At 39.5% G+C, this 25,519-nt stretch overlaps 1 protein-coding gene across 6 annotated transcripts in view; it reads right to left on the bottom strand.

Annotated features, from left to right (window-relative positions):
- GON4L (gon-4 like) overlaps positions 1 to 24,877 on the bottom strand; it is an 85,439-nt gene extending 60,562 nt beyond the window's left edge. For 3 of the 6 annotated variants that reach the window (XM_030842168.2, XM_070044202.1, XM_070044206.1), the window contains exons 1-6: positions 24,818 to 24,877; positions 22,478 to 23,008; positions 16,983 to 17,174; positions 3,914 to 4,107; positions 3,127 to 3,201; positions 2,899 to 2,949 (exon numbers count right to left, since the gene is read on the bottom strand). In XM_030842168.2, coding sequence (XP_030698028.1) covers positions 2,899 to 2,949; positions 3,127 to 3,201; positions 3,914 to 4,107; positions 16,983 to 17,174; positions 22,478 to 22,982 — 1,017 coding nt within the window. In that variant the 5' untranslated portion in view covers positions 22,983 to 23,008; positions 24,818 to 24,877. The other 3 variants (XM_030842169.2, XM_070044205.1, XM_060298417.1) reach the window with 3 other exon arrangements.
- Positions 24,878 to 25,519: the final 642 nt, after the last annotated feature.

Here is a 25,519-nt window from a genome sequence, read left to right as displayed (position 1 = left end):
TTGGGTTCACACAGAATAATAAATATGAAAACTATTTATAAACTACAATAGTACACAAACCTAGGATACTACAGGTGATAGCAGCCTTTTGCCATCAGTATGTCTTAATCAATTACATAAATCCACCATAAGTATGCCTCCAAAAAGCTAGCCATGAAAAGTTCTTAGGGAAGGATTTCGGGGTGAAGTGTCAAGTCGTACACAACTTCTTTTCAAGTAGTCCAGGAAAAAACAATAGACAGACACAGAGAGAGATAAAGCAAATATGGCAGAATTTAACATTGTTAGATCTAGATGGAATCTAGATTCACTGTAAAATTCTTTTCAACTTTTTCAGGATTTTAAAACAATAGAGGGGCTTCCCTGGTGGCGCAGTGGTTAAGAATCCGCCTGCCAATGCAGGGGACACGGGTTCAAGCCCTGCTCTGGGAAGATCCCACATGCCGCGGAGCAACAAAGCCTATGCACCACAACTACTGAGCATGCACTCTAGAACCCGCAAGCCACAACTACTGAGCCTGTGTGCCGCAACTCCTGAAGCCTGAGCGCCTAGAGCCCATGCCCCGCAATGAGAGAAGCCACCATAATGAGAAGCCCGCGCACCGCAAAGAAGAGTAGCCCCCACCACCGCTGCAACTAGAGAAACCCTGTGCCCGTGTGCAGCAATGAAGACCCAATGCAGCCAAAAATAAATAAATAAAATAAATAAAATTTTAAAAATAAAACAATAGAGTTGGTGGGGGGAAGTTTTTAAAGAATTCTTTAAAACCTCTTACATACTCCTGACACAATACCACTGGAGTGCATAATTTCTTGACCATCTAACTGTGACCCAAACGAAATCATCATGAACAAAATCCAATAGACCATTAGGTTCTGTCTCTATAAGGAGCCTTAGGCCCTCCACATCTCCTCAGCCCTGCCATGTTGTGGCTACTTATCTAGCTCTGTGGAGCCAGGCCCAATACAGGGTAAAGGGAATGATGTGATTCAGGTCCATACCTCTTCTCATGTTTGTTTCTAAACCAATCAATTTTCCTACTGCCAAATCCATCAGGAAGGAGTCAGTCTATTAAGATTAAGAAGCAAGAGAAATGGACTCTAATCTTTGCTCTCCCCACATAAACTATAGCCTTGGGTTATCTACCTTCTCTGCAACTATATACGTGGTTGGTAGACATAATCCAGAGCCTGATTTGGATCTCCCTGGGTTTTTTTACTCAAATATGGAATTAATGTTAATTATATTCTATGTCAGGTAGACTTCATAGAACTTCTGTCACACTGATGGCTGCTTTCATCATAGCTACCACATGTTCATTTGTGATTACTTTCTGGAGAAACATGAAATTTCACTTTATGCAACCAGGGTTAGTCAATTAGACAAATATATACAAATATATATATACGATGTGGCTGTCAAAAAAAGCCAGTGCATAGGGGGGCAGAATTTGCCACCCTAAAATGTATGTCTTTGGCATATTAAAAAAAAAAAAAAGCCAAGGCAACCTTAGGCTGCATTAAGGGAAATATGGAATCTGAACACTGAGGGAATAACCTAACTTTATTTTTTTATTTTTATTTTTTTTTCGGTACGCGGGCCTCACTGCTGTGGCCTCTCCCATTGCGGAGCACAGACTCCAGACGCGCAGACTCAGCGGCCATGGCTCACGGGCCCAGCCGCTGCGCGGCACGTGGGATCCTCCCAGACCGGGGCACAAACCCGTGTCCCCTGCATCGGCAGGCGGACTCTCAACCACCGCGCCACCAGGGAAGCCCTATTTTACTTTTTTTTTGGCTGCACCATGCGGCATGCAGGATCTTAGTTCCCTGACCAGAGACTGAACCTGTACCCCTGCAGTGGAAGCTCAGAGTCTTAACCACTGGAATGCCAGGGAAGTCCCAACCTAACTTTAATCTATACTAGTTAAACCCTATCTGAAGCACTAGATCCACTTAAGGCATACTTTTAAAAGGATATGGACAAACTTGGCACATGCAGAAGAAAAGGATCAGATTGGTGAAGGTACTCAAAGCCTTGTCACATGAAGACCAATAAAAAATTAGGGGACGTTTAGCAAGAAAAGAATGTTATAAAAAGATATATTGGTTTTCTTCAACTAGAGGAAAGGTCACATGGAAGAGGAACAGACATTTCTTCTACAGGGCTGCAAGGAACAGAACCAGACAAACAGACAAAAACTACAGTATGCATTTTGTGTCCATATGGCAAATCTTTCTTACTATCAGAGATAGAATGGACTCCCTCAGGACTATCACCTGCCTTGTCGCAGAAGGTAAGCACAAACTGGACAAGTGCTTGTTAAGCAGATAGAACACAGTGCCCAGCATCAAAGAGCTTGCTGTTTCAGAATGCTTCAAAAGTCTTCAAGAGGTTCTCATACTTTAGTGGGCAAAAGAATGTACTGTTGTGCTTTCAACAATGCATATTCCCAGGCCCTACCCATGGGTCCTGATTCCTAGGTCTGAGGTGAGCCCAAGAATGTGCATTTTTAATAAGCACTCTTGAGAAACCCCATACCAGGGTGATCTTGATGCAACTAGTCCCTGGAACACAATTTGAAATACACTACTTTAAACACTTCACCACATATCTCACAACATGAATAGAAAAACTGTCATCACTCATTGCTTTCAACCGCTCCAAATGGTTATCTACCTAGCACTTCCAAAAAAGCAACTAAAATAAAAATAAACTATGATAATGATTTCATATATTGCATCTCCACATGTCTATTTGCCTTTTACAAATATTTCTTTAAGGAGTCAAACCCAGATCATAATAAATATTTCCTATATTTTTTCCCTACAAATAACCTGGAATTATATACTATTAACAAAGCTAAATAAACAATAAAGAAAAAACAGAACACCCACCACTCCTTTTTCCACCACTTCCTTCAGTTTAGAGCGTGTCATTTTGGGTTCCTAAGAAGGGAAAATGAGAAGAAAACAGTCAATAAAAATCATCGAGTGATTCTTGAGTTTGCCCCCAACTGCCAAATTATTTAAAAACTCCCAAGTGAGTTTGTAAACAACTCACTACACTTAGCCAGTTTACAGACAGTTCTGTTCCATGACACTGAAAGAACGATAACTACTCACAAACATTGGCATATCCTCCGTCTCACTGATGGCTGCTTTCATCATAGCGACTACATGTTCGTTTGTGATTACTTCCTGGAGAAAGATGAAATTTCACTTTATGCAACAAAGATGTATCATCTAGATAATACTCATGTCTCTGTAACTCTGCTAGATATATGTAGAGGATAAACGAGCGCTAGATACACAAATGATTTCAGATTAGAGTAGAGCAAGGCAACTGAAAGCAAAGAAGGAAGTTTTGGAGAGAAGCACACAGCTTCCAACAACGTAGCAAGCAAATGGACCAATCTCATTAGCTGATACTAACAGGAATGGCTCAAAAAAAAAATTCTCAGGTTAACTATCTGCTTAAGAGAAACAGTAATAAACAGCAAAGGCTTTATAAATAGCTGTACTGCTACATAGCAAAGAAGAGTATTTGCATATGTGCAAAGGACTGTAAACTGGGCATCTTTTAAGACACATTGACCCACAAGAGTAAATCCACTGTGAACATTATCATCTTCCATTATCTTTGAATATGCTAAACAATAAACAATCAAATCAGTGGAAGGAAGCAGAGTAATAGTTTATCTTCCCAATTAAGTTCTTTCACATGTGTTCACATTTCAAACTTCTGCTGAGTGCAAAGAGAAGGCTACCCTGAAATGTAAAATATTTTGCCACAGGGAACTCACAAAATTAGTAATTCACACACCAAGACTCAAGAGTTTCCTGAGAACTTTTATTTGCTCCTGGTGAAAGAGTTCTATTCCCATTACACGGCTGCCCCCGTCTTACTCACATGAAGGATGTTTCGCACGTTGACTGCTGTTAGGTTGTGCTGCTTGGCGCCATCCTCTAAGGTGCGGTCAAGCATGTCATCCAGCTTCAGGTCACAAGCCAAAGTCCCTTCTTCTTGACCCTTTCCATCTCTTTTCCTCTTGGTACCCTTTTTCTTTTTTCGCCTTTTCTCGTTTTCTTCACTGTCTTGCTCTTCTGCAAATAAACCAAGAACATCACAAGAATCACCAAAGCAACTGCTCCCGGAACTTAACCCAAAAAGCCGCCAGTAAAAGAAAAGGCCAGCTGTCTGGCCCTGGAAATCAAAGAAGACTAAGATATAACAGCGGTGGTAAAGGCAGATGTGGTAGTACTGTTGTAGTAATAACACCTAACATTCACTGAATATTCCTTTTATGTCAGGCATTCTTCTACACACTTTATACATATTAATTCACTTACTCCTCATAACAACCCTATGAGGTAGGGACTATTATTTTTCCCACTGTACAGAGGAAGAAACTGAGGCAGAAAGATTAAGAAACTTTCCTAAGAGCTAATAATGACAAAGCCATGTTTTAAAGCCAAGCACTCTAGCTCTAGAACTCTGTCTTAATTATTACTCCATACTACCCAGATAATACATCAGAAACCCAGGTTTATGTCCCAGATCTATAACTTAACTGGGTTGCCTTGGCAATAATCTTATTTTTTTCTTTTATAAAATACAGATATCTTCCCATCAGGGATGCCACGCATATTAAGTGAAATAATATATATCAAAGTGCTTTATAGCCAATGAAATATTATACAAATGTAATTTATCATTATTATTATTACACTGAGTCAAGAAAAGAAAAAAACAAGGAGCAAATCAATAAAAAAAAATCCACTCTGATTAAAAAAGGGGGGAGGGGATGAAGTACCTCTATTCTACAAGAAAGGAGCACATATATAACCAGATAAAAGGAAAAGCTTCTTGATTATTAGAATCTGTTAAGTCTTGAAGTAGATTATCACGCAACACCAAAATGAGGTTCTCATCTCTCTGATACTTTTTGGTCTGCTACCGTCTGAAAACAAGGGGTTAGAGAAGATTAACATCAAGACAACCTTTTTGGTTTAAAAAGATTTTATGGGGCTTCCCTGGTGGCGCCGTGGTTGAGAGTCCGCCTGCCGATGCAGGGGACACAGGTTCGTGCCCCGGTCTGGGAAGATCCCACATGCCGCAGAGCGGCTGGGCCCGTGAGCCATGGCCGCTGAGCCTGCGCGTCCAGAGCCTGTGCTCCGCAACAGGAGAGGCCACAACAGTGAGAGGCCCGTGTACCGCAAAAAAAAAGATTTTATGACCTTCAAGCTGCACCCTGGCAATGTTTACTCAGTGAAAAATTATTAGTAATTTCAAACAATTGCTTTTGCACTTGGGAATATATATCAAGAATTTGATAAATGTTCGTAACTTTCAATCCAATCTTCTTCTTAAGGAAATAATTACACATGTAAAGACTAATCAAGTTATTCATTTCAACATTAACTATTTTAGCAAAAACATGGAAAACACCTAAATGTCGACTGAAGAAAAACACACAACCTAAAAGTTGCAAGTTATGTTTTATTCAGGGACCTTACTGAGGACTACAGCCTGGGAGACAGCCTCTCAGATAGCTCTGAGGAACTGCTCCAAAGAGGTTAGGGAGAAGCCAGGATATACAGAAGTTTTCACTGGGAAAAAAAAAAAAAAATACATGTAATTGAACGTCAAAAGATTACTGCTAATCGCAAAAAAAGACATCTCAAGTTAATGATTTTAGTGCTTTTCTATGTAGAGGAATATGCAAGAGTCTTGGCTCATTGAAGTTATTCCTTAGCTATGCATCTTAACTATCTAGGGCCAGTATCCTGTTTTTCTCCAACCTGAATTCCCCTCAGGGTGCACCCTTTGGGGGTGGGGTGGGGGTATGGCTGAAGTGGCTGATGCCTTGACAGCAGGCAACATTCATTGTTTACTGAAAAGGTAGGCAACATTTTTTGTGTGCACAGCCAATATGAAAAAAAATGATTAAGTGAACACTGGTACACCATGCACTGGACTGTAACTGACCGATTAAAAATAGTCTTTTTAAGCAATTGATGGGGGGGGGACAAGTTAAAAATGTCTACAAAGAGATTTTAATGATATGGAAAAATTTTGATAATGATTTTTTTTTTTAAAGAAGATGTTGGGGGTAGGAGTTTATTAATTAATTTATTTTTGCTGTGTTGGGTCTTCGTTTCTGTGCGAGGGCTTTCTCTAGTTGTGGCAAGCGGGGGCCACTCTTCATCGCGGGTGCGCGGGCCTTCTCAGTATCACGGCCTCTCTTGTTGCGGAGCACAGGCTCCAGACGCGCAGGCTCAGTAGTTGTGGCTCACGGGCCTAGTTGCTCCGCGGCATGTGGGATCCTCCTAGACCAGGGCTCAAACCCGTGTCCCCTGCATTAGCAGGCAGATTCTCAACCACTGCGCCACCAGAGAAGCCCGATAATGATTTTTAAGTAAAAAAAAAAAAAAAAAGTAGAATTCAAACATACACATCTTACATTTGTGTAACCTAAACAAAAAATGGGCTACCTTGAGGCACATCCCAACAAAGTGACAGATGCAAAAGAAATACAAAACTCTAGAATGCATCAGAAAAGTGACAAAGCTCTTTACTGATGGTCATTTGAGAAAGGAGCAAAAGGGGAATTACATAGCATAATACACAACAAAACTGTCTAAAAACCTTTGTACACATATCTTTTCCCAAAGTCTCTCTTCTCACCTCATTTACCCCTTTCCTCCATAAACTCCAAAACTCTTCTCTCTTCACCACACTTGAATCTCCTCTCTTTGCTCCTCCCTTCCCTCTTGCATCCTTTCTCATGTAGACCAATCTAGCCAGTTCTTGGTTTCTGCCATCCACCTTTCCCTTCTCATCTTACCAGTACTTAAACAATGACCTGGTAGTTGCAGAGCAAGAAAAGGATTTCTGACACCCAAAGAAGTTTTGATTCAGCTTCATATTCATATCCTATCATGTTGTTGGTAACACTGTCAATTGAAAAACTGACCCGGGGAAAAAAGTATGAAAGACACAAGTTAAAACTATTAATGTTATACCAGAAATAATAAAGTGCGTTATTAACGAAAAATTAACCTAAATAAATAAAATCTTCCTCACGAAATTTAGATCTACAAAATGTAACAAAAATTCATAGAAGTGAAGACCAAAAAAAGGAAATTTACAATGGAAGCAGCTAAAATTAATAAAATTTTATACAGATAGTTGATGAGGAATCAAATTGTCCTTTAAAACAGTGCTTCTCAAACTCTCTGTGGTGAAAAACTAGTCTTGTTTTTGACCAATCCACTGTAGACTCATACTTTTATAAAGTAAGAATATAGCCATAATGTCAAATGTTACAACATTTCTAAAGTTTTATTCTCAGTTTCCGTGATTTATTTTGTTTCAAACCAGTAACAAATAGTTCTCAAACTAGCACTGGTTTTCAAACCACACTTTGAGTAACACTGCTTTAAAATATACACTGAAAAACATTCAACCCCAATAAAAATACAATAAAGACAAACATAAAAAATAATTTTAAAGAACTGTGAAGAAAACTTATCACAAAATTAAAATGGAAATAACAAAATTCGCTGCAGAAAATACTTTTCAATGGAAAAAGCATTGGAGTTAGCATAATTCCCATTCAGAATGGCTATATTACAAACACAGAATCAAAGTAATCACTGTGGGGTTACACGATCTCATCTAATTACATCCCCCTAAATCACATCACACTTATTTCTCCTCTGATTTCTGATTTTAAGGCTGAGTTTAATAGGGAATGTGGGTCTATAAGGAAAATTGAACAAATTCTAATACATTGCACAGACAATCCAAGAAAGAACAGATAATTCAGTCATATCTTACTCTGTTTTAGAACTAATCTATTATCTTACTTTTAAAATATTGGGATACCACTGACCCTAAGAATTCTAAAGAACTGAAATTTAAAAATTAAAAAAAGGAAAACAAAAGCAACAACAAAAAAGGCACTTCCCTGGCGGTCCAGTGATTAAGATTCCGTGCTTCCACTGTAGGGGGCGCAGGTTCGATCCCTGGTCAGGGAACTAAGATCCCACATGCCGCAGTGGCCAGCCAAAAATAAATAAATAAATAAAATTTTTAAATTTAAAAAATTTTACAAAGGAAGCCACTCTATAAAAATCAGACTAGAATAAAGAAGAATATCTAATTTTTCCTTCTATGAGAAAGGTGGGATGTGGCTAAAAACAAGGTATTTGCTGAGAAGCACATTTAATGATGTAAGCAGTAAGTTGAAAGTAAATTTGCACTGTAAATGTACTGCAAAATGGATGATGTCAATAAAAACATGGGTGGGTTCTGTAATATCTAAATCACCAAAGTCGCTTTGTTGTATGAAAATAGCTGCTTAGGGCTTCCCTGGTGGCGCAGTGGTTGAGAGTCCGCCTGCCAATGCAGGGGACACGGGTTCGTGCCCCGGTCTGGGAAGATCCCACATGCCGTGGAGTGGTTCGACCCGTGAGCCATGGCTGCTGAGCCTGTGCATCCAGAGCCTGTGCTCCACAACAGGAGAGGCCACAACAGTGAGAGGCCCGCGTACCGGGAAAAAAAAAAAAAAAAAAAGAAACTATGATTGAATCACAGGGAATTCCCAGGCGGTCCAGTGCTTAGGACTCCGCACTTCCACCGCAGGGGGCATGGGTTCAATCCCTGGTCGGGGAACTAAGATTACACTACACAAGTGTTGGGAAGACAGAGGTTGTAGTTGAAATCTTGCAAAGGAGAAAAAGTCTTCATAAACACTATAGCTTTTTTACAAGTGTTGAAACCCCAGAAGAGCTACCCCACTAGGAATATAGGCCACAATCTATAAAGTTGAAACAAAGTAGACTTAATATAGCATAAAACCAACCCTTGGCAGAATTTAAGTGACCCTCCAAAATTATCTGCCTGTCTGAAGAAAACATAACCCTCTTCAGAGGAAGATAACAATACCAACGCCTCTAGAATTTTTCATCCACAATGTCCAGCATCCAATCAAAAATTATAGCAAGAACCAAGATGCCAAAACACTAGGGGATGGGGGAGGACAGTAAAAAAAAAAAAAAGACCTATGGGTGAATCAGATATTAGAAAAAGGATTTTTAAATAATTATGATTAACACATTCAAGAAAATAAAGGAAAAGATGGAGAATTTCACATAGAATCTATAGTGCTAAACTGGCATGAAAAATTTAATAGATAAGACACGGCAAAACAGAGAATTAGTGAACTAGACTACAGAACAGCAGAAACTGATGCATGGAGGAAAAAAGACAAGAATATAAAGAAAAAACAATACACATGGGACATGGTGAAAAGACCTAACATACATGTAACTGGAATACCAGAAGAAAAGAAGGAGACCACAACAGAAATGATATCTAAAAAAAATATTTACAAGGATTGTTTTTAACTGATAAAATATCAAATCTCATATTCAAGCAGCTCTACAAGCCCTAAGCAGATTAAAAACAGAAAACCCAAGTACACAAATAATAGTCAAAATGCTGAAAACCAGAACAGAGAAAATCTTAGAAGCAGAAGAAAAAAAGACAAATTATCAAAGTAACAACAAAACTGACAGCTGAATTTGCAACAGAAACAATGGAAACCAGAATATAACAGAATGCATCTTAAAGTTCTGCAGGGAAAAGAACAACCTAACATTCTATACACAGTGAAAATAATTTTTAAAAATGAAGGCAAAACTAAGATTTTTTTTCCAGACAAACAAAATCTGAGATAATTCATTGACAGGAGACCAGGTCTGCAAGAAATACTAAAGGAAATTCTTCAAGATGAAAAAAAATGACCCAAGATGAAGGCAAAATAAAGAACTTCAGGATGAATCAAGACATAAGAAAGGTTAACTATGTGATAAATATAAATCAATATTGACTGGTTAAGACAGTAACAATAACAATAATGTCTTGTAGGGTTTAAAACAAATGAAGAAGTAAAATACAGTATCAATAACACAAAAGGCAGGAGTAGATATATAAAGTAAAACTGTTGTAAAGTTCTTACATGGTTTGGGAAGTGGTAAGAGTACGAATTTAAGGTAGATTATAGTAATTTCAAAGATTGCATATTAATCTATAGGGTAACATGTAAAAGAAAAATAAAAGAATACAAAACTAAAAAGCTAATAGAGAAGAAAAGTAAAAGCATTTTCATTAATCCAAAAGAAGGAAAGGAGAAATAAAGGAACAAAAAAGAAATAGAAAATTATATCAGAAATTACATTAAATATAAATGAAGTATACAATCTAATTAACAAATATGTTCAGACAAGGTTTTTTGTTTTTTTTAACTCTACGCTATTTATAAAAGATACACTTTAAATATAAAGACACAAAAAAGGGGACTTCCCTGGTGGTGCAGCGGTTAAGAATCTGCCTGCCAATGCAGGAGACACAGGTTTGATCCCTGGTCCAGGAAGGTCCCACATGTCGCGGAGCAACTAAGCCCATGCGCTACAACTACTGAAGCCCGCACGCCTAGAGTCTGTGCTTCACAACAAGAGAAGCCACCGCAATGAGAAGCCCGCACACTGCAACGAAGAGCAGCCCCCACTCTCCGCAACTAGAGAAAGCCCGCATGCAGCAACGAAGACCCAACACAGCCAAAAATAAATAAATTTACATTAAAAAAGACACAAAAAAGGTTGAAAGCAAAACAATGTAAACACTTATACCATGTACACATTAATATCAAATACAAAGCAGACTTTAAGGCAAGAAGATAAAGAGATAAAAAGGAACATTTCATGCTGAGTCAATTCAACAGAAAATTCTAAATTTCTGTGCACCTGATAATACAGCTTAAATATATAAAACAAAAGGTGAGGGCTTCCCTGGTGGCGCAGTGGTTAAGAATCCGTCTGCCAATGCAAGGGACACAGGTTCAAGCCCTGGTCTGGGAAGATCCCACGTGCCGCAGAGTAACTAAGCCCGTGTGCCACAACTACTGAGCCTGAGCTCTAGAGCCTGCAAGCCACAACTACTGAGCCCATGTGCCACAACTACTGAAGCCTGTGTGCCTAGAGCCCGTGCTCTGCAACAAGAGAAGCCACGACAATGAGAAGCCCACGTGCAGCAATGAAGACCCAATGCAGCCAAAAATAAATAAATAAATAAATAAATTTATAAAAAAGTTGAAAGGGGAAAAAAAGGAGAAAGCCACAATCACAGTTGGAGATTTTAACAAATGTCAATCAGTAACATATGACAGCAGACAAAAAAAAAATCAGTAAAGATATAAAAGATCTGAACAACATTAACAAAACTGACCTCACAGACATATACAGGACATCTTACTTGACTCAAACGACATGTATAAAACACCCACTAAATATGTATTCTTTTTAACAGCACATGAACAGACCATAAGCTAAATGACTCAAGAATTTTCAAAGGTCAGGAATCATATACAATATGCTTTTTGACCACAATGGAATTAAACTAGAAATCAATAAAGAAATTTAACTAGAAAGATCCTCAAACGTTTAGAAATTAAGCAACATATCTCTAAATAATTCATGGGTCAGGAAGAAGTCATAGGGCTTCCCTGGTGGCGCAGTGGTTGAGAGTCTGCCTGCCGATGCAGGGGACACGGTTCGTGCCCCGGTCTGGGAAGATCCCACATGCTGTGGAGCGGCTGGGCCCGTGAGCCATGGCTGCTGAGCCTGTGCGTCTGGAGCCTGTGCTCCGCAACGGTAGAGGCCACAACAGTGAGAGGCCCACGTACCACAAAAAAAAAACAAAAAAAACGAAGTCATAATGGATATTAAAAATATTTTAAGATGAATGAAAACAAAAGTATGACACATCAAAATTTTCAGAATGCAGCTACAGCAATGCTTAGAGGGCAAGTTTTAACTTTAAATGTATATATTAGAAAAAAAAGATTGAAAATCTTACTAGAAGCTAAAAAAGAACAAATCAAATCCAAGGTAGATTGTAGGAAGGAAATAATAAAGAACAGAAATCAATTAAATAGAAAAAAAAAGTCAAGAAAGCCAAAAGTTGGTTCTTTAAAAAGATTAACTGATAAACCTCTAGCCAAACTTATCAACAAAAAAAATAAGACACAAATAAAAAGAGGATCTCACTAAAATCAAAACTAAAAAGACAACCTCATTAAAAACTTAGACATACCAAAATAAACATTACAAGCAACTTTATATCAACAAATTTGACAATTCCTTGAAAAACACAACTTACACAAAACTGACACAAAAAGAAACAGGAAATCTAAATAATCCTATAATTATTAAAGAATTTAATCCAAAACTTAAAAGGCTTTTGACAAAGAAAACTCCAGGCCTAGACAGCACCCTTGGTGAATGCTTACAAAACATTTAAGAAAGAAATAACACCAGTCTTCAACAAACTCTTCCAGAGACCAGATAATGATGAAAAATTTCCCAATTCATTTTATAAGGTCAGTATAACACTAATACCAACACATGAAAAAGACTTTATAAGAAAGGAAAATTAAAGCCAGTTATCTCCCATAAACAAAAAAACAAAAACCTTAAACAATATATTAGAAAATCTAATACATCATGACCAAATAGGTTTACCCCAGAAATGCCAGTTTGCCTTAACATTCAAAACCCACTCAATGTATGTTATTAGGCATATGTACCTGAAAACAGAGTTTTAAAATATGTAGAACTAGGGACTTCCCTGGCGGTCCAGTGGTTAAGGCTCCACACTTCCACTGCAGGGGGCACAGGTTTGATCCCTGTTTGGGAAACTAAGGTCCAGCATGCCAGGTAGCACCGCTAAAAAATTTTAAATAAATAAAAAATAAAAACAATAAAAATAAATAAATAAAATATGTAGAGCTAAAACTGACAAAACTGAAAAGAAATATAGACAAATCCACAATTAAAGTTGGAGACTTCAATATGCCTTTCTCAATAATTGACAGAATAGACCAAAAAAAAAAGAATCCATAAAAATAAATAAAACCTGAACAATGCTGTCAACCAACTTGACCTAATTGACATTTACAGAACAGTGTACCTTAAAAAACAACAGAATACATATGCTTTTCAAATACACATGGAAGAGCTACCAATAAAGATTATATTGGGGCCATAAAATAAACCTCAATAAATATAAAAGTACTGAAATCATACAAAGTATGATGTGAACTCAAGGGAATTAAATTAGAAATCAGCAACAAAATGATAGCTGGAAAGTCTCCAAATATTTGGAAGTGAAAAAACACACTTCTAAAAAGTTATAGTGGATTTTTGTTTTTGCTGTTATAAGCCATATGGTACTCTATAACTATAAAAATTACATTTTAAAAAAACAGGTTCTGAAACTGAACATAGAATAGGACTCCAATCCTGTACAGAAAACCTGAATGTGTGTGTCTCCCCAAAATTAACTTGAACGTGTGTCCCCCCAAAATTCATATGTTGAAAGCCTTACCCCTGGTATGGCTGTATTTGGAGATGGGTCCTCTAAGCAAGTAATTAAGGTTAAATGAGTCCATAAGGGTGAATCCCTGATCCTATAGGATTAGTCTCCTTATAAGAAGAGATATCAGAAAGCTCACTCCCTCTCTCTCCACACACATGCACCAAGAAAAGGCCATGTAAGGTCACAGTGAGAAGGTGGGTGTCTACAAGTCAGGAGGAAAGCTCTCACAGAAACTGAATTTACCAGCACCTAATATTGGAATTCCCAGACTCCAGAACTGTGAGAAAATAAATTTCTGTTGTTTAGAAACACACACACACACACACACACACACACAAACACCTCTTTTCTTTTTTTTTTTTCTTTTTTGGCCACACTGCACGGCAAGCAGAACTTCCCTGACCAGGGATTGAACCTGCACCCCCTGCAGTGGAAGCGTGGAGTCTTAACCACTGGACCACCTGGGAAGCCCCACACACACTTCTAAATAACCCATGGGTCAAAGAAGATATCCCAAGAGAAATTAGAAAATACTGTCAACTGAAGTTGATAAAATGCAATATATCAAAATTTGTGGGGCATAGCTAGCACAGTGTTTAAAGGGAAATTGATACATTCTATAGTATTATTAGAAAATAAAGTCTCAAATCCATGACCTAAGCTCCCACTTTAAGAAACCAGAAAAAGACCAAATTAAACCCAAAGCAAAGAGACAGAAGAAAATAAAGGACAACAGCAAAAACCAGTAAAATAGAAAACAGAAAAATAGAGAAATTAATGAAACCAAAAGCTTGTTCTTTGAAAAACCTCTAGCCAGAATGATTAAGAGAAAGACTAAATTACGAGTGTGAGCAATAAAAGAACAGACATCATTAGAGCCCACAGACATTAAAAAGATGACAAAGGAATATTATGAAAAACTTTATGTCAATAAATTCAACAACTTGGATAGAACAAATACCTGAAAAGATACCAACTGTCAAAGCACACTCAAGAACAAAGAGATAACTAAATAACCCTTTACCTGTTAAAGAAATTGAATTCATAGTTAAAAACATCCTACAAAGAAAACTCTAGGCCCAGATGGCTTCACTGGTGCGTTCAACAAAACATTTAAGGAAGAAATAAAACCAATTCACAAACTCTTCAAAAAAACAAAAAAACACAAAGAAGAGGAAGGAACACTTCCCAACTCATTGTATGAGGTCAGTATTACCCTAATACCAAAACCAAAGACATTACAAGAAAAGAAAACTACAGGGGCTTCCCTGGTGGCGCAGTGGTTAAGGATCTGCCTGCCAATGCATCGATCCCTGGTCCGGGAAGATCCCACATGCCACTAAGCCCATGCGCCACAACTACTGAGCCTGCCTGCCAATGCATCGATCCCTGGTCCGGGAAGATCCCACATGCCACTAAGCCCATGCGCCACAACTACTGAGCCTGCGCTCTAGAGCCCATGAGCCACAACTACTCAAGCCCGCGAGCCGCAACTACTGAAGCCTGCGTGCCACAACTACTGAAGCCCGCGCGCCTAGAGCCCGTGCTCCACAACAAGAGAAGCCACTGCAATGAGAAGCCCACGCACCACAATGAAGAGTAGCCCCTGCTTGCCTCAACTAGAGAAACCCCGCGCGCAGCAACGAAGACCCAAGCAGCCAATAAATAAATAAATAAATATATTTTTTTTAAAAAAACTACAAGCACAGACACAAAAATCCTTAACAAAATATTAGCAAATCAAATCCAGCAATACAAAAAAATATATATATATACCTATATCATGATCAAAAGGGTCGATTTATCACTGAAATGCAAAAATGCTTTGAAATTTGAAAATCAATCAATACAATTCACCATATCGACAGTTTAAAAGCAAAAACGAAAACAAAAGATAATCTCAATAGATGCAGAAAAAGCTTTTCACAAAATCCAACATCAGTTCATGATAAAAACTCTCCACAACTAGGAATAGTAGAGAACTTCCTCAATCTGATAAACAATAGCTATAAACCAACAAATTCTGCTTAGTGGTGAAAAACTGAGTGTATTTCCCCTAAGAGATCAGGAACAAAGGAAAAGATGCCCACTCTCACTGCTTTTCTTCAACACTGTACTGAATGTCCTAGCCAGTGCATAATAAGATGGGGGCTGATGGACGGAGAGGGAAAGAGAGAGGGAGAGGAAGGAAGAGAGAGGAAGGAATGGAAAGAAAGAAAGAAAAGACACACAAATTGGAAATGAAGGAAAAAAACTCCTTATTTGCAGATGACTTAATTATCTATGTGAGAAATCCCTCGGTACTTCCCTGGCGGTCCAGCGGTTAAGACTCTGTACTCCCAATGCAGGGGGCACAGGTTCGATCCCTGGTCAGGGAACTAAGATCCCACATGTCACACAGCATGGCCTAAAAAATGGGGGAAAAAAAAGAAATCCCTAAAGAATCTACAAAAAAGTACATAAAGCTAAGAAGTGAATTTATAGCAAAGTCACAAGATATACCAATATACCAAAATCTATATTTCTATAAATTAGCAATGAACTGAAAATTGAAAAGAAAAATTGACATTAGCATAAAAAATAAATGCTTAGAACTTCCCTGGTGGTGCAGTGGTTAAGAATCCACCTGCCAATGCAGGGCACACCGGTTCAAGCCCTGGTCCAGGAAGATCCCACATGCCACAGAGCAACTAAGCCCATGTGCCACAACTACTGAGCCTGCACTCTAGAGCCCAGGAGCCACAACTACTGAGCCCTCGTCCCACAACTACTGAAGCCTGCGTGCCTAGAGCCCGTGCTCTGCAACAAGAGAAGCCACCACAACGAGAAGCCCACACACCACAACGAAGAGCAGCCCCACTCAGTGCAACTAGAGAAAGCTCGCACACAGCATCGAAGACCCAACGCAGCCCAAAATAAATAATAATAAATAAAATAAATTTAAAAAAATATATATATATATATAGTTTCCAAAAAACTTTAAGGAGGCCCAATCCTATGACCTAGCAATTCCACACAACAAAAATTAGGCATATATGTTCACCAAAAGATCTACAGTAGAATGTTCACAGCAGCACCATTCAGAGTAGCCTACAACTGGAAAGTATTCACTCATTAAGAATTGAATTAATAAAGAAAATATAGAATATTCTAACAACAGAATGCTACATCATAATGAAAATGAACAATCTACAAGTACATGCAACAATGTGGACCAACTTCATAAACATAATGTTGAGTGGGAAAAGGCAATCAAAAAACAGATTTATATTTCACATAAAGTACAAAACAGGTGAACTAATCTGTGCTGCTAGAAGTCAAGATAATGGTTACCCATGGGTGGGTGTCAGTAATAAATGAAAGGAAGGACTTCTGGGTACTGGTAATATTATTTCTTGATCTGGCTGCTGGTTACATGGGTGTATTCAATCTTTGAAAATTCAGTGAACTTGGATACCTTGGACTATGTGCCGTTTTCTGCAAATTATACTTCAATAAAGAGGATTTTTTTCCAAAGAAAAGAAAGAAAGCCTACCCATTGGAATAAAGAGTCCACCATCCTCTATCTCTTCCTCAGCTTGGTGAGCTAGAGTCCTGAGTGGCTTTTCTTGAGGAGAGGCACAGACATCTGGCTGAGATGATTTCCTAGGCTGGGCTGCTGGTTTTGCAGAGTGACTGTCTGATGGTAATGAAGGCATCTCCCCTCCAGAATGCATTTGAGATTTTCCTGGAAGAATCACAAATATTGCTCCACACTTTGTCCATTCTCAATTATACTCTGTTGTAAAAATCAGCATCTTGTTATAAAGTCCTTTTTAGTTAGATAACTTCATTAATGATGCATTTACTATACAGGCATTCCTCTCTCTTAAAGACAGTATCCTAAGAAAAATATTGAAATCAAAGCGCAGGTCCAATTTACTCATCGGTAATGTCAGGGAATTGAACTAGGTAATCGCTAAGGTCTTTCTAGTTCTAACATGCATTTTTTTTCCCTATGAAAAAATCATATCCGTAATTGTAGGGTGGGGGGAGATATATTCCTGGTAACAAAGGGACATTTTATATAGATGACCATTAACACCACATTTAATCAACTATAAATGATATAGGACTTCCCTGGTGGCTCAGTGCTTAAGAATCCACCTGCCAATGCAGGGGACGTGGGTTCGAGCACTGGTCTGGGAAGATCCCACATGCCGCAGAGCAACTAGGCCCATGCGCCACAACTACTGAGCCTCCATTCTAGAGCCTACGAGCTACAACTACTGAGCCCGCATGCCACAATTACTGAAGCCCGTGCACCTAGAGCCCGTGCTCTGCAACAAGAGAAGCCACCACAATGAGAAGCCCGTGCACCGCAGCAAAGAGTAGCCCCCGCTCTCCACAACTAGAAAAAAGCCCGCATGCAGCAACGAAGCCCCAATGCAGCCAAAAATAAATAAAATTTTTTAAAGATATACATTATAAAATGTCCTGAACTTTCTGACTCTGTAAGATCAATCTTACAAAGCATCAGAGTAAAAATCACCATAACATTATAAATACATGGTTATACAGTTCATTAGACAACTTTCTCCTTTCCTCACCTCAACTCTTTTGTTTGTTTGTTTTTTTGGCTGAGCCGCATGGGTTGTGGGATCTTAGTTCCCCAACCAAGGATGGAACTCAGGGCCCCGGCAGTGAGAGTGCTGGGTCCTAACCACTGGACCGCCAGGGAATTCTCTCCTCACCTCAACTCTTACAGAGTGTTACCTTTCTTTCCATTTTTCGTGAGGGGCATTAAAAAGACAAAGAGGGGCTTCCCTGGTGGCGCAGTGGTTGAGAGTCCGCCTGCCGATGCAGGGGACGTGGGTTCGCGCCCTGGTCCGGGAGGATCCCACATGCCGCGGAGCGGCTGGGCCCGTGAGCCATGGCCGCTGGGCCTGTGCGTCCGGAGCCTGTGCTCCGCGACGGGTGAGGCCACAGCGGTGGGAGGCCCGCGTACCGCAAAAAAAAAAAAAAAAAAAAGACAAAGAAACATTCATGCAATATCAAAAGCAAACATTAGAATCAAGCTGTCATAGGAACAAGAATACATACAGGCTTGTGTATACACAGAAGATCTATAGAATATACACAAGGCATTGTTAAATAGTGATTGCTTCTGAGAACTTGGAAAACGAGGACAAAGTGAAAGAGTGCCTAACTTTTCCCTGTGTACTTTCTGCATTTAGGAACTTTTTTTCCATGTTTGTGTATTACATAGTTTAAAAAAATTGTTTTTCAAAAAGAGATCAAATTATTTGTTACTGAGCCCCATTCAAAACAGATAACATTTTTTAAGACTGTTATCCCATCAACATTAGCAGTTTCAACTGGTATACACAAGATTTTTAATTGGAGGACACCCTGTCAACAAAGAAAAAAAGCCTTTATTTTCAACTAAAGTATGAATGAATCCTTAATTCTATTTACTCTCAATCTTACTTCCTTTACTTCAGGAGCCCATGATTAATTCACAATGTCAAAAAGGCTAAAAGCTGTGGTTTTAATAGGGACTGTACAACGAGTTGAATTCTAAATCCAACAAATCAAAAGTTCCCCTAAGGGGGCTTCCCTGGTGGCACAGTGGTTGAGAGTCTGCCTGCCAATGCAGGGGACATGGGTTTGAGCCCTGGTCTGGGAGGATCCCACATGCCGCGTAGCAGCTGGGCCCGTGAGCCACAACTACTGAGCCTGCGCGTCTGGAGCCTGTGCTCCGCAATGAGAGGCCGCAACAGTGAGAGGCCCGCGCACCGCGATGAAAAGTGGCCCCCGCTCGCCGCAAGTGGAGAAAGCCCTCACACAGAAACGAATACCCAACACAGCCAAAAATAAATAAATAAATTTATTTAAAAAAAGAAGTTCCTCTCAGGCACATTTCTTATAAGAGGGAGGAACTTAAATCAATAGCACAGCAGAGCTTTCTCATTAATCAACAATTGTTAATAATTTTTAGAATTAATGTCTAACATTTAAAAACTGAACTGATGCAAATGATTTTTTTAAACAAACATACCAGAATCTTTACATCTAAGCAAAATACAGAAGTTCACTTTGGTAGGTAGAGCTTCCATTGATACTTTTTCCACCTCAAACAGTTGGAACTGCTCCAAAACTGTCCCTACAGTTTATCAGCTGCACCATACTCTACATAGAGAAGATATTCCTTTTCTCTGCAAACTTTTTTTTCCTGATCCCATCTCATTGCTTCCCAATTTAATTCCCCTCCTACAGAACCCCCTAGGATCCCACTCTTCTTTTCCTCTTATCAATCTGCTAGATGCCAAAGACCTTAGAAAGAGAAGTCAAGAAGGGTAAGAGAGGGACTTCCCACTCTTAACCTCTCAGTGGTTAAGAATCTGCCTTCCAATGCAGGGGGACGTGGGTTTGATCCCTGGTAGGGGAACTAAGATCCTACATGCCACAGGGCAACTAAGCCCGCACGCTCTGGAGCCCACGCATCGCAACGAAAGATCCCACATGCCTGCCGCAATGAAGATCCCACGTGCCGCAACTAAGACCCAATGCAGCCAAAGAAATAAAGAAATAAAGAAGGGTAAGAGAGAGAAGTAAAAGCCTTATTCAGAGCACAGCTGTAACTTGTTTACTGCCAGTCTAACAACTTCAAATTGATAACATGAAAATAATTAGCTGAAAACTGTAAAAACCAACTTAATTTTAAGCTGAAATCTGCCTAAATCATTTTTAGAAGGCAAAGAAAGGAAAAAACGGCTTAAGCTGAAATCAGGGTCCATAAATCAATTTTAAAAGAACAATTAAAATTCTATGAGAATAAACATCAATATAGAGAAAGGTTTAATCACTAGCAGCTGCAATCTAGAAACATGATTTAACAGTGTATATCAATTATAACACAATGCTGACACTTCAAAATAACCTAGATGTTTTTTCTGTTTTCTTCCCCCACATAATCATAATAAAAAAACCAAAATGTCACTTAAAAGAAAGCAAAACAACGAAAAGAATATGCACTAAATTATAACAGTAATTACTCTGAGCAGTAAGATTATGGGTGATTTTTATTCTCTTCTTTCAACTTTTCAATATTTTCCAAAACGCACATGTACGAATTTTCAATCTTCCTTCTTTCCTCCTTTCTGCTTTTTATGTGACATTTCTATTTGGCTGAAAAAAGTTACTTGGGGGGCAAAAAGGAGTCATAATGTACTTCTTTTACTGGTATTACTTGTATATACAGCTAACTGAAGTACAAGGTGGGAGAATCAACGGGGTAGTAGTATTACAGATAATCCTAAAAAATAAATGTTTATTTATCTACACTTGGATATTTGCAAACTGACCACTGAAAATATCTCTAGATTCCACTCCTCAATAGGTGAGTGACTTTGAACCCCTACTTAATTTTACATTCCTTCTCTAGCACTTTAATCCTGCATTTTCCTCCATTTCCTCCTGTCTTCATATCACTAATACAACCTAGCCAAGGAAAAAGTTCCATAGTCTTGCCGCCCCCTCTAGCGATTTCCATTCTCCCATGGCACAAATTATTACTGGGGCTTTCATCCCTCCCTCTTTAATGCCATCATTTGATTTCCTTTTTCTAAAAGACTCTCCTAAATCTACTCTCAAAGATCATCAACCTTTAAATGTAATATTTTCTCAGGCATCACTGTATCTCCTTTGTCACTAAATTTTAAATGATGTATCTGTTCTTAACACTCTCCTCCCTCCTTGACTTCCACCATTACTTCTCCAGTTTTCCCTACTCTGTCATCTTCTTCCATGCTCCTTTCCATGAAGAAGAACCACAATTAACACTTTTCTAGTCCTACCTCTTACCAACTGAGATTGAGAACACTCCAATCTCAATTTTCTATTTTTCCTTGATGGCACCTCACACTCCATATATCTAAAGCTGAACTCATTTCAACCCCCTCAAATACCTTCCTCGTGAAGGCATGCTTCACCATCCCCAAGTCCAGTTATCTTAAACGGTATCAGTCTCTGAGTAATATTAATTCTTTCTTTGTAATGTCTCTGAGATATACCCTTTCTTCTCTATCCTTACTGCCAACATCCTACACCAATAATTTATACAGTCTCAAGGGCATAGCAGCATGGCTCTGTATAGTAATCTGGATCTATCCTTTCTATCTGAAGCCCTGCTACCCTCCCACACAAACACAGCACTTCTACGTGTTTGTAGAAAATGCTATTCTGCCTCCACTCCTTCACCCCAATCCGTCCAATCCTATCAATCCAAGTTCTGATTTCAAAAATCCTAATTACTTGTACCACACTAGCACTTAATCACATAGTATCTTAAACTGCTCCAAATGAATTATCCATAATTCATTTGGAGCAGTGTCTTGTCTTCCCAACTAGACTGTAAGCTTTCTGAGGTCAGAACTATGCCTTCTGCTTCTTTTGTTTATTGGCTATAACCTTCAGGAAAAGTTGAAACACTTAAGTGTGAGAAACAAACCCCTTCACAATCTAAACACAATCTACCACTCTGAAGATATCTCTCACTACCTCTTCTGCCTCTGCCTCTCTGCCTCTGCCCAGACTGTTCTTGGCCTAAGATACTCCATGCCACCAGTCCATCAAATCACAACTCATCCTTCAAGTCCTAAGGGTTATGTCACCTCTGTAGATGCAGGCAGCAGTCTCTCCCTTTAAGCCACTGCCCCTCCTCAAGGCCCACTTCATAAATACTCACCAAATCACAAAAGGCCATACATAGTTTATCCCTCCAGAAATGATGAAAAGATAAGAGAAAGGAAAGAAAAGGATACAGAAGATGATCCAGGAAATGGCAGAGGAGAAGAAAGTTTCCACCCATTCATAACGTTCAACGCTGACCCTTACAAGCACCACAGCTCCAATTCCATAGCAAATCAGCATCCTCTTTCAGAAACGCTATTTTGTAAAGGCACTGCAGAGAGTGCGATGACAACAGCAAAGGCAATGGCAAGCTGGTACTGACAAGGAAAATGTAACCTAAGACCTTCCATATCTTACCTCCTTCTTCCTTGAATTCTTCACTAGGATCTCCTGAAAAAGGCTCCTTTGCGATAAGATGATCACCTCTGTCTTCTTGAGCAAGTGACCCAGGCCTGAGTGTAATTTTCTTCCCTCTCCTTGAACTAGTGGCCTGGAGTTTTCCTTTACCAATGTGTATATTTAGGGGCTGGGAAGACTCCAAGGAAGGTAGGGTGATTCCCTGAGAGATGGCCACATCGACAGCTTCTACAACTGGTGTATTTGTGTCCTGGGTGAGCATCCCAGAGCTCAAAGATGGGTCCTCCATACCAAGCTGACTTCCTGCATCCTGCACAGACTGCACTTCAAGGCCAGCTGCTCTGCCATAACTTGGACCCCAGGACACTGACACTGACCCCAAGTCTTTAACTTGGTCAGATTCTGGTTTAACAGCTGACTCTAGGTCTAAGTCATCTTCCTCCTGGTTGCCCTGATGCTGTGGGGACTCTGTCAATGTAGTTCTTCTCTTCTTACAGGGCAACATTTTGCAAGTCCCACTTCTGTTCCATCCTGAAAGGATAAAGGCAAGTTCTTATCACCTTCCTATTAATTAATGATAATAACATTTCCTCAAATCTTTTCACTTATTCATGTTCAATCATCAACACGGTACTTTACACCAAATGCACAATGTCCCATTAGGTGGAAGGTGAGAGACAGTGTTAGACTGCCTGAGTTCAAATCCTAACTCTATTACTGATTAGTGTGTTATCTTGGCTGAGTGACTTAACCTCTCCAAACTTTGGTTTCCTCAACTGTAAAAAAAAATAATTGTTCTCACCTCATGCAGTTGTTATAAGAATTAAATAGTAAGTGATTAGTGTTAGTTGTTATTATTACAATCAGCGAGGCAAAATAACGTGATGCTGAAAGCAAACTGTGGAGTCAAGCTTCTCTCCAGCTTTGTGACCTTGCATAAGTTACTTAAACTGAATCTCAGTTTCTTCAGCTATAAAATGAAATAAAAATAGCACCTACATCATTAGATAGTAATTTCTTAGATCAATAAATGTTTGCTATTGTTGCTTTCATAAACAGGTATTTCCATTAACAGAAACAATCCAAAAGCAAAGTGTGGTTGTTTAAAAAGGTTAGACTATATTAACAGAAATTTTGTGTTGAAAACAAGAAAGAGAGTCCTAACTGTTCTCTATGTTACTTCTGGACTCTTGGCTTCAATTCCAATTATCATACTTTAATGGCAACACTAACCTAAAGTGGACGGTATCTTCTCTTATGTTCGCATAGCAGCTATTTGCAAACCTCTTTTTTCATACTTACCACTTTTATGATTGCTTCTTGTCTCCTTCCCACCATCCTGCCCCAAAACAATGTGCTTTTTGAGGGAAAGGACTCTTTGCAGCTAGTACGCCTAGTACTCAGCAGTATCTGCCCTATTGTAGATACTCAATAAATGTTCCTCGAATGAATGAATGAAAGAGTGTGTGAACTTCCTATTCTGTGCTTATTCTATGCATCTTGGATCAAGAGCATTATATGGAAACTGACTGCATCTTTCTACCCCAAAAAAACTTTATTCTCAATACAACAGGTCCAAGAATAGAATAATCTCCCTCCTGTTACAGTGAGTTCTTCATCACTGACAATGTTGAAGCAAGGCCTGAACGCCCATCTACCAGGGGACTAGATGAAAGCGTGGACTAGAGGACTGCAAAATAAAGTTTTAAGAGTCTCAACTATAAGGTTAGTTTTAAACCTCCTTAATTCAGTTTCTCCAGGACACTAGGAGAGATTCCCCCACCCATGCCAAATCAACTAATGTCCTTATCTTGATAATTAAAGTTCAATAAACACCTGAAGATTTCGCTGATAAGGGAATGGAAAGAGAGAATGAAAGGGAGTGGGATTAGTACAGGCGAGTCTTATATTTCAGATAAATTACTGAGGTCCAAAAAAGGAGGAAAAAAGAAAAAAAAGAAAGGCAGCTACTATTCAAAGTCAGCAGCGTGCAGGGATCAGCTCCGGCACTTCAAAGGCAGCAGAGGCTCTAAAGAGCTCCCCCCGCTTTGGGAACTGCCGTCAGACCGACAGTAAATGAATGCAAATCCGGAGGCAGGCCCAGCGCGGACCCCTCCTGGGAAAAGATTTCACAAAGGGGTCCTAACTGCGCTTTTGACCTCGCCGCCGAGCGCTGGCCCAACTCCCCACTCCCAGCTACACGCCTTCACTCCCCTACCTCTGTCACGCACCCCGCACCAGCCCTCAGACCCGACCGCCTTAGCCTGGACATCCTTCGCCCGGACGTCCAGCTCCCACCTGCCTCTTCCCGCCCCACGGTACACGACCCAGTACCCTCACCAGCCTGCCCGATCCCGCGGAAACTCAGCTTCTGTACCACCGGAAGTCAGCCAACGCCAGTGACTGACGTGCGCGCCCCCGAGTCGCGGTGCGCGGAGTCAGGGCATCAAGGAGCATGCGCCAACCACAGGTGCCATCTTATTTTAGGGCAGAAAGAAGCCAAAGGGCTAGTATGTCCGTTGTTGGCAAAAAAATTTAAAGGCAATACCTCGCTTTCTCTGTCCATGGAGCTATCCTACACAAAACAAAACTGGAGGTTAAGGTTCAGTGGTTTAAGTTGACAATTAATCCTTCTCGCCTCTAGACACCTGGAATACAGGACCAAGGAAATGGAGAATTCATAAAATTCCAGAAAGAGTAATCACTGGGTTACAAATAGTGCAGTTTCCTGAATAAAGCTAAGGCAGTCTTGGACTCAATCCATAGTAATTATTCATATCTGTATAATACTCTGCTTACAAAATGCTTTCACCTACGTTATCAAAGGTGATTTTTTTTTTAATCTTCACAATAAATCCTATGGGACAATGGTATTATTATACCTTCCAATTTACACAGGACAAATTTTTGGCTCAGCTGGGTAAGTGATTTCACAAAGATACACAGCTATCAGAAGGAATCAGGTATCCTGACTCTAGCTTCTAATGCATTAATCCAGTGTCCAGGAAGGTGCCTGGGGAATAGTCGATGTCCAATAAATTC

The sequence above is a fragment of the Globicephala melas genome, chromosome 1 (genome assembly GCF_963455315.2).
Source record: "Globicephala melas chromosome 1, mGloMel1.2, whole genome shotgun sequence".
NCBI lineage: Eukaryota > Metazoa > Chordata > Mammalia > Artiodactyla > Delphinidae > Globicephala > Globicephala melas.
Note: the sequence above shows the minus strand (reverse complement) of the source record. Positions and strands in the feature narration are given on the sequence as shown.